The following is a 10,970-nucleotide window of genomic DNA, read 5'->3' as shown; positions in this document are numbered from 1 at the left end:
TCTAACCTAGGACATTGATTCAAAGACTACTTATGATCGACAGGAAAAGGAATAATCACCAAATTGCACTCATGCACATATAACCACTACAAAATAGCCTCCACATGCATACCATAACTAAGAAAAATTAATCTTGAACTCAATCTATATTGATTTCCATGTCAAAGATATATTTGTCATCCCCTAAATGTTTCATATCAAAATCACACTGCAACAATCTTGAGCATTTTAATCTTCTTGCGAATATGCTATCGTTTATAACACTCTCTTGAAGGTTGTTGCAACGCTCTACAACCTACTTGGTCGCCTTGGCTTCTCCAAAGAGTTGAGGTGAATTTGGTCTTGTTAGTTTTACAGATTAGTTCTCATTCTTCTCATGTAATTTTATCCATCAGCGTTAAATCCTATCTTGTACTCGACACCTTGGGATTTCACTAACTTTTCGACCACACATATACACACTAGTTTGTGACTCCCCGTGGACATGGGAGTGGAATTTAGGGATTTTATGAATTATTCGACCTCCTAGAAACACAGAGGATAAAACGACACATCTTTTTTAATCTTCATCTCTTCCTTTGGAGGTTGAGAAACTAAAGTAGGGGCTCAACCATTCATTGTGATCTCTTAAGGGGCCCCAACATTTCATCTCTTCCTGATTGTAGGTTTTATTCGGGGTTATTCAGCCTCACGAAGGTATTATCTCTTCTCTACCTTCTCATTTCTATTTCATTATTTTAATCATTTGAGTTAGTTAATTTTAATTTTTGTATGATTTGGTCTCCCTTGCTTTGCTACTTTATTTGTTCTTATCTCCTATTTTGTATGTGGGATAAAAACTAGGCAAGCCCTTTAAAGTTTTTGATACATCACAATAACATCTTGGGCAAGGAGATCCATCGTCTGGTACCAAGTTCTTTATTTAAATTGATATTTCCATTTTTCATTTAGGTTTTTATTTAAGAAATTTTTCTTTGGTAATCTAGAACTTTCCATCTCACATGTTTTGAAATCTCATTTTTGGCTCACTTAATGTAATGTAAGTTTAGAAGTATAATATAAAATTTAACTTTGCACATATGCGGGACTGAGTTAAGGAGCTGTTATAGATCGATGTTGAAGAGGTTATGGCATACATCCAACAAATATCTCAATTTTTCATGTGAGTATTGAGAACTTTGATGTTCAATACCATTTTATTAGGCAGTCGAGCATGAGAGGGTGATGGTTGAGAAAGTTGACTCTTCTCAAAATGTTACAAATGCGCCGCGAAGTGTAGTGAGCGTAGAGAATTTTAGAAGGTGACATTAGTCTAAAGGAATATTTTTTCCTAGCAAAATTAGTCAATAGTGATTGTAGTACCTTTTATCTTACAAGGTGTTTGAAATGTGGAAGTTTTTTAGGAAACGTGTCTTGAACTTGCATCCTAATGCTAATAATACAAAAAACAAAATTGAGTTAGAGAACATAGAATCTCAATTTTGGTCAATAGATTTAATATTTTGACTTAAAAATAATTCTAGATGGCTTTTCCTTAGCTCTCTTATGAACGAGACACATATCCCTCAAAGCTCTATCATTTTAAAAAGAATATCTCAATCAAATTTTTGTATCAGAAGTTACGACCTCTAGAATACGGGCTTCCCAAAATAGAAATGTAAATTCATCTAATATGCACAATAGCCTTGTAAGAGTGAGTTACGCTTGACCAGCTTATGATTGCTTCTAGCGCATAATCAATTATTTTTGATTGGAGACAGTGAAGCACCCATGTGGGGGAGTAGATCATGATGAGCTTATTATAGGTGGAAGGAATATGATATTTATAGCCTCTTAAATCATATTGGAATTTTGGCTTTGGATTTTGGGCATCACACTTTGGGTGGTTTATCTCATGGTTTCCCATCTATAATTTTATGGTTTTATACACAGACTCTCCTATTTATTGGGTGCTTGAAATGGAGGGTTTCATAGTGATTTTTGTAGGTAGCTACTATAATTTCTTAATAGCTCTTTTTGATGATGCTCTTGTAACGAAAATCTCCCTATAATAATCTTGTCACCTTTTTGATGATACTATAATTAATTCACCCTTTGAAGTTTTATGAAGTTAAAGAATGACCTAAAAATTATAAACAGGTTTTAAAAGGGATATGACATATTCAAGTAGATCTATCCATGTGTAAAAGAATTTGACGGCCTTAAAAGTAACATGGCCAATACCCCTATTTTAGTCCATCATGGTATTCAAATTTATTGTTTTAAAGCACCACGCATCTGACCACATCATGCCGATCATAATTCTTTAGAAAAATGATGGGGGAATAGATTCAAGAGAACTTCTTCAAAAAGCCATTATAAATAGTATATTTGGTTGAAAACACACCTTTTTTCCTGTAAAGGTGATTAATCAGTCTCAATTTTAAATATTAAAATTATATTTAATTGTGTATGCTCTTGATGGAATAGTGAAAATTATTCTTACTAAATAGGAGATTAGGTTCAATGAAAGGAGTACATTGATCGTCAAAGTACAAGATTATTTAACATTGATATTAAACCTACAAACTTGGTAGGAGGGAAAGGATTGTGCAAACTCATAGTAAAAAATAAGAGTGAAGATGATTTAAGTGAAACTACAAATTTCGCACTTGTAGTCTCTGTTGGACTTAAGAAAATGATTCTTAAATATTGCTTACTTCTGCTAGAGTACTTAATGAATAGTTATTTTTTAGTAAGGTTTTAGAATAAATAAATAATTGCAAGTTAGCGGGTTAGTTGCGAAGTTACGATCTGGTAGGTGCTTATATATGAGAAATACAAGCCTTTAAAAAGCCTAATGTGGAACAACACATTACTAGTTATCCTTAAAAATTCAAAATAAATTAATATCTTTTATTTCTAAAAACAATTTGTGATCTGGTATTATTTGTGTTGTCTCCAACATTATTAACTTGGTATTAGAGCATGCAATGGTTTTGATCCTATGAGTGAGTTGTAGCTAAATTATGGTATATAAATATTTGCAGTGGAAATGGAAGTTTAATGTTGAAGTGAATTAGGTCCTTGTGTAAAATTTGTGAATAGGCGTGGTACATGATCAAAGAAGAAAATTTTGAATTTATCTCCCTAGGCGTGTGGAGAAGAAGAAATAGCATGGATATTACAATAAATAGATATAGAGAAGGAGGAATGTGCGGCATGTGGTTAGCTTAGACTGGTGGAGAATTGGTGGTTGTTGGCCGCATGATAGATTTGGAAGACCACTGTTGATTTAATTATAAAATCTGCAAGAAAGATAGTGAATTAATTGATGACGGAGATATAAGAAGTCCAAGGCGATTTGAATATAAAGTATAAGGTAATCCACTTTCTCAGAGAAGTAATGACAGGAGACACTATAAATAATGTGTTGGTCCTATGTGGAAGCCAAAGATCGATATTTTAGACCTGAAATTATTGATGTATAACAAGGAAATTTAGGCATGGAATAAGTCAATGCACTAGTCTTTAATCTCTCTATTTTAAACACTAGTGAAGTGCAGAAGTTTATACCAAATACATAAACTGATTAAGGTACGAGCAGAATGTCTTTTTTTATTGAAAAATGAATTGTTTGAATATTTAATTGTCAGTTGGAGTTATGGCACATATTTATAAGACGACAAATGTGTATGGTTTGAACTCTGATTTTTATGCATTATAAAAGATACACCAATATAGATGTGTAAAGAACACACACACACACACACACACACACATTGAAGGAGTTTTAGAATTTATTAAAGGGGAGTATTTGAAAAGATTATTTTGGAGTTAAATTTCATAATTAAATATTTTCTCGTGGTTAAATAAGGGTATATATTTTGTTGAATAAGGGAACCCTTTTTCCTGCTATGTACAATTGTCCAAGATGGGTCACCGTCAAAATTTAAAACCAAAAGGGAAAGAGGAGGGAGAGAGTCCCTGAAAAGGCACATAAGAAAGTAATTCTATATTGGAATGAAGAGGAGCAGATATAATCGGAATAGAAGGAAATTAGATGTAGCATTTCCCAAGGGCAATTGGGAAGTAGTAGACAAAGAAGAAAGCGACCCCAAATACACACCCACAACAACCAAGATAGGAGAAGATTACTAGCTAGGAATAATTGGTTGCGTATCCTTAGAAACAACATCAGAATAATTGACATAAACATCGTTACGAAAAGTAGTGAGTTGAAGACGAAGGGAATTCTGCCACCAACCTGAGGATGATTGTTTAAAAGAAGAAAGGGATGCCATCATAATTTAGTTTTGTGTCGTTACAACATTAATCAAATGTTCAAGTCATCTATGTTACACTTGACAAAGATTCCAAATTCAGATGGTTGTATTGTTTGAGATTCTAGTGAGATATCAAATGGATAGTGTAATAGGATCACATAGGAGGTCGGAGGAAATGGATATAGGAGGAAATATATTATATCGAGCTAGCTTCTTGCTCAGGGGTGATTCATGGCATGAGAAGCATTCTTCTCCATTTTTGCCCCTTAAGAAAAGATGGGGATTGGATTTTCATATGAGTACACTTGATGTATCAACATTTGATTGCTGCTGTTTAGTACAAAAGAGCAGCATTTGGTTGATCTTCATTTAAACCATAGAGGAAGGATTCAAAACACTCGAAGGATATGTGGAGTCTCAAAGGAGAATTGTTATGTCATATGCAACACCGTAGAGGGATTTGATAGGTCTAGAATGTCAGAGGAATGTTTCTCTCTAATTATACAAGTAGGTTTGGGAAAAGCTACGCCGTTTCATGTTGTGTAGAGGTTTGTGGTTTCTATAATTAGGAGATCCGTTCATGGAGTTAGTCTCGTGTTTCCTGTGTCAGTGAGGATTATTCGTGAAGGTGATTCATCAAAGTATCGATAAGGGTTGTGTTAAACTCTTACAATGCACAAAACTTACTGGGATAAATCTAATAGGGGATAATTTTCTATTATTATATTACAAATTATTTTTTAGTATGATTTTTCAATAAATAATTAAAAATTGGTTAGTAGGTTATTTTGGAAGTTACGTTCCCATTGGTGGTTATACGTGAAATATATGGTTTCAAAAGACTAACGTGCATAAATGTATTAACATGCTAAAGAATCCTAGATAGATTAATATCTTTTTATTTCTACAACGACAGTGTGATTTGGTGTTATATGTGTTGGCTTTGCCATTGTGAATTTCCTTACCCACAAAGAATGTCTTCAACATCTATGCTAAAGAGAGAAGAACTATAGGCTAAAATCAACAAAAAAGTGTTATCTAGTGAATTGTAGGGTACAAGCAAGCGATTGATGAAATCTTGTTGGATTGTGCGAATAGAGAACAACAATAGAATTTTATTAGAATAAAATCATGATGCAAAATATGTCAAAAAACTAGTAATATACCCAATGCCATTTTCTATCCCTCTAGGTTTCTTGTAATTGACGAGGCATTCTAACAATGGAACCAAAATACAATAGTTACAATTAAACCACAATCAAATACTATCCACACTCATATTTTGATTGATACTAATTACTTAAGTATGAGTGTTAAAGTGGTTGAACATAAAATACCCTACATCTAAAGTGTTTTGCAATTTCATTGATGAAATGATACTGATAATTTTCAAGGTTACTTAGACAATATTAATTGATAATTATAAAAACAATTCTGCTTCAAACATATCTACGTTTTGTATTATTATATGTAGCCTTGCATATTTAAATTCATTGGCTTACACCCACAGGGTAATGATCAAGAAACAAAAATCTCACAACCATTATGCTCAAGATAGTAAATGATAATAACAAAAAATAGAAAAAAAAAAAGAGGATATTTGATGTTCTTGGGGTAGACACAATCACAATAGAAAGAGATCACAGTTTTTCAAATTAAAATTGCTTATGAGATCGGTAGTAAGCTTCACATACCATTGAAATTTGTTGGAATACGAATAGCAACTGTCATCAAAGATTAGTAATTTGAATAATCATTAGGGAAAAGGGATCACATCTTTGACTAGGAAAGAAGAGATAAAGAAAATAGCGGTAGACAGGATTAAAAATATTAAGAACATTTTAAATAAATGTTTAATGGAAGAGATTAGAATAGAGAGTTTGTAGTTAGGGACTTTGTGTTATTACGAGATAAGAGAAGAGAACTTAGAGGTAGTCAAAGGATGTTTGATTATCTTTGCATGGTCCAGATCGAAATCCATAAATATTTTTCTAGAATCATCTATTAATTGACATATCTTGGTGTTACTCAAATTTCCTCTCCTTATAATAGATAATACTTGAAGGTATTCTAATAGTAAAATAGGTCGTGTCATGTAGTATACCATAGGCGATTGAGCTTTATGCGCTTTTATATATTTATGTTTGCCTTGATTCTCGAGTTTTATCTCAAGTCATTTTTTCTAAATAGCATTGTAAAGTTTTGACTCTACAACACAATGGAATTTGCAATAGTTCTTTTGAATTATTTTTGGTTCTTTCTACATGTAAAAGGTCATTGTCGAGATTATTACATCCATTTGTTATCATCATTTTCACCGTGGTAATATTTAAACAATTCACATTCATTAGACATTGTATGTAGCATTAAGGTATTTTATTATATGCATCATCACACATTTACATACATACGATTACAACCACAAGGTCATGGTCAAGCAACACGAATCTCACAACCATTGTTCACAAGATAGTCAACGATAGTGAAAAATGGAAAAATAACAGGAATCTCACAACCATTATTCAAAAGATAGTCAATGATATTAACAAAAAGATGACATTAGGAATAGGTAGACGCCATTGCAGGGGTGGGTGGGAGGAGTGGGAGGGAGAGAAAATATGGTCTTTGGTGATATTTGGGTTGTCGCAATCACATCGAAATGAGAGCTATTGGATTTTTCCAAATTAAAATTAAATTTCTCCAAATGAATAAAGAAACACATAATTATTTTGACATACTCAAAGGCATTTGATCAGTTTTTTGAGATACACTTTTGAAGAGACAACACGCGGTGACACCAAGACGAAAGCACACGCACGACAACCAAAGACGCACAATGAACAAACAAAACACATGACTTTAGAGTTCGAGGAACTGGGAACTTGGGAAACTAAGTTCCTGAGGTTCCTGGGATCCCGAAATCATGAAATCCCTAAGCAACGAAGAAGGACGAAAACCTAGGATTTCGAGATCTCGGGGTGTGGGGAAGCTAGAGGCCACCATAACCTTGAAAACCCAGATGTCCGAAATAATGCAAACACTAAACAAACAAACAGCGAAACCCGAGAACCTCGTACTCCGAGGTTTCGAGAAATGGAAGAACTCTTCCAAACTCGGAACTCCGAGATCCTGGAATTTCGAAGAAAACAAAGGGAAAGAATATTCAAGGACACGGAGGAAGCCTGGGAGTCCGAAGATCCGAAGGAGAAGTTCAGGACCTCGGAGTTTCGGGACTCCAAAACACAAGACAAAAAAAAGACAACAACACAGACAAGGAAAGAAAAGAAAAACGAACGAAAACAAAGCGGAGCAGAAGGGGGCCCCCAACTGGAGAAGAGAAAGGTTGAGGTGCGTTATGAAGGACATGACAGAATGCAAAATAGTAAATCTATCGAAAGGTTTATCAATAATGAGACGACAAGGGAAAAATATACACTCCTACATAGAATAGGCCACAATTGAGACATGACTAAATAGGGTGCCGACATGTATGAAGTACACTGAACCAACCAAGGTAATCAATCCATCAATTATTGCGCCTTTGCTTTGTGGAATGATACACAGATATGAATATTTATATAGGAAAATCGGTTGATGGCGGTATTGGTAAGGGAGATGCTACCGAAAATAGGCATGCGTGATTGTGCTTAGAAACTCAAGGATTGTCTGATGGATTCGATGGATCAAACTTCGAATCTATTATTATCTCTCGTGGGCATGTTTAGAATAATTTTATATTATATAAGATATTATTGGATCACTAGATAGGATAAAGAATCAAGTCGTACACCAATTAGTTTTTGTTGTGGAATTCACAAGGAATAGAAACTATCCAAGTTGGAAATTAAGGCATAATTATATCCATAGGTATGATCAAGAGAATATATCCCTTAAGTTTTGGTATTACTCTATACGTGGATGATGGATTTTGATGATTAAGATAGACTTGACTCACTAAATATGTTCGTGCTTATTTAGAATCTTTACTTAATAGTAGATGTTCTTGCATGTTAGTGTAGTGATTGTACAAACCACTGAATAGTAGAAGAGGAGACATTTTTATTTGAGAGTCGACATGTACAGACATTGTTCATCATGTGCTTCATAAATTGGTGTAAATAATGCTCGCCTACAGCCAAACAATGTCAGCTGTTTGACCAAATTTCACGACAACTGTATGCTTGTTGAAGTTAGAAGAAGAGTTAGTATTTGATTATAAAATTCCTATCCTAGAATGCTTGTAATGGAATAGTTTCTTGTGTTGTTCACTAGAGAATTAATTGTGTTTTGTTTCCAAAGCACTTATAAACCCAAAATAAAGGGTAGGTGGGCAATTGTGGAAGAAAGAGATATATTTCCCTTAAAAGTGTAGTGCTCGAGTATGATAGAAGGTATTGAAGTGGCCATGAAAAATAGAAGGTCTTGAACTTTTGAGAATGTAGAGAAATTAATAGTTTCATTTCAATTTCTTATGTCTAGTGTGAAATTATCTTTGCATATTTTGTTATGTTACGTTTAATGGCAATGATGTCTTGTTTAGAATATATGTGCTAGTTATATCTGCATTTAAAACATAACGGGAGGTTGCATTCTTCAGTCATATTCAACTTTGAAATACACTGAGAGGCTGCATTTGCGAGTCGTATTTCAATTTTCGATATATAAACAAAGCATCATGATTGGAAACCTATAATATTACTTTTATGTTCGATTATACGAGTTAACTATTCTATTATTATTACGAATGCTTTCTATTTTAATGTTCTAACACAGTTCTTAGCTATGATAATTCTATGTGAGAGAAAAACATCGATAAATATAAGAGTTCAAACTACAACTCAATATACGAATCTTTTTATAAGAAACACTTTTATAATTATATAAAACAACACTTTGATATATATAGATAAAAATTCATATATATGGATGAAAAGATTCCTTAAATGGATGGAATACATTACGAGGAATATCAAAATGGATGGAAGACAGTAGCCACAGAAACAGAAATAGGAGAGGAGGAGGTAAATAGAGCTCTATTCTATTGGCATTCTACATTCACAATCCTCATAGCTTCGAATCGTGGCTCTTTGGCTTCATATTTCTGGTGGCTGTAAACCTGCATGTAGTCTCCAAACAGATACTCTGGATACTCTGGATAAACCGATAATTCATCACCGGTCTGAGCAGTAAGTTGAGATGCGGGATAGACCTTGGCATTATATGAGGGATTATAAAACGATGCCACTGAGAAACGGTTGCCATTCTTAGTGGGTAGAATGCGATGCCATGCGCTGGTGTATTTGCCGTTAGTGATGGCTTCCAACTGGTCCCCAATGTCAACAACTATTGCGTATGGAATGGGTTGCACGTCAACCCAAGTGCCATCATTGAGGACCTGCAAACCGGACACTTGATCGTCTTGGTATAAGAGAATGAGGCCACCTGCATCTGTGTGTGCACGGATGCCCTTGATGAGGTCCGGTCTAGGGCAAGGAGGATAATGGCTCACTTTGGTGCCGAAGAAGGGCTTCTCTCCTCCCGCAAATGCCTCTTTCAGGTACTCTTTCTCTAGCCCCAGATTCAAACTTATTACTTCCAACAGCTTTTCTGTCAATGAAAATATCTTGTTTCGAAACTCCTGGATAGTTTCCCTGAGAAAAATGCAATATAATGTCTTAGTATTTTGTTTTTCGATATCCAGAAACCAGAAACGCTTGTATATAGATCATGCTCATATTAATTTTTTCTATTCTATATTTATAGAAACGTTTGAATTGTGCACAAAATAGTTGAGTTGTTGTACTTGAAATCACTGGGTTGGGAAGGCCATGAATTGGTCTCCTGCATCTCATGTATTTGAATAACATCTTCCCAATCAACGTTCTCGATCTTATCAGCGTTATCGCTGTCAAGAGCGTTGCTCAACAACCTTACAGGCAAAGAGGCATTGAAGCTCTGCTCTCTGTTAAGCTTGTAATGCTCCGAGCAAACTTTCTTTACACGGTCCATGAGTTCATGCTCTATGCCATGGTTCAAAAGCTGCAAACACAAAACGAAATCACTTCAACTCTGTTTTCTCTATAATTAGTAAGTTTTGCACATGAGAAAATATGATCAGTTGTGTTTTTCACCTGAAAGAAACCAGTACTCTCGCAGGCCTTGGCTATTTCAGCCATGATCACCTCTCTGTCTCCTCCGTCTATGTTTTTCATGTCAATCACTGGAACGCCCATTTTCCTTATAAATTTGCACTACAAGTTCTCTTGAAAAGGAGTAGAAGAAACGGGCTGCTGGTTACTGGTTACTACTTTTATGCAATGCTGTGGTGCGCGCAGCTCTTTATATAGATGCACATCAGGAAGGAATGTGACTGAGCTAAGCAATTAACACGAACACGATAGACGACCTACGTGGTCTGCGATGCCGCAGATTCAATGAATATGATAGACGACTTATCGTTATCGGCCTGGTCTGCGGATAAGTCTTGCATATAAACGTGAAATGAATTAAACGTGTATCTTAACAACTGCGAGCGAAACAGAGATTAGGAGAGTATTTAGCTTTTCCAAAGAAACTGTTTATTCTTGGATTTTTGATGATCTGCTTGTATTTTTTTAATTATAAAGTCAATTTAACTCGTTTTGAAGATGACAATAGGTTTTTGAATAATTGAATACTACAGCGGGTGATAGGACTGATTAACCA

At 34.6% G+C, this 10,970-nt stretch overlaps 1 protein-coding gene across 1 annotated transcript; it reads right to left on the bottom strand.

Moving 5' to 3' along the window:
• Positions 1-9,209: 9,209 nt before the first annotated feature.
• LOC131057168 (1-aminocyclopropane-1-carboxylate oxidase-like) lies at positions 9,210-10,547 on the bottom strand. Its single transcript, XM_057991354.2, has 3 exons — positions 10,397-10,547; positions 10,069-10,304; positions 9,210-9,916 (listed from the first exon to the last, which is right to left on the bottom strand). Exons 1-3 carry the CDS (start codon positions 10,496-10,498, stop codon positions 9,304-9,306), a joined length of 951 nt encoding a protein of 316 aa, XP_057847337.2. The 5' UTR covers positions 10,499-10,547; the 3' UTR covers positions 9,210-9,303.
• Between the last annotated feature and the right edge of the window lie 423 nt (positions 10,548-10,970).

Source organism: Cryptomeria japonica, unplaced genomic scaffold (assembly GCF_030272615.1).
Source record: "Cryptomeria japonica unplaced genomic scaffold, Sugi_1.0 HiC_scaffold_366, whole genome shotgun sequence".
In the NCBI taxonomy this organism is placed as follows: Eukaryota; Viridiplantae; Streptophyta; class Pinopsida; order Cupressales; family Cupressaceae; genus Cryptomeria; species Cryptomeria japonica.
Note: the sequence above shows the minus strand (reverse complement) of the source record. Positions and strands in the feature narration are given on the sequence as shown.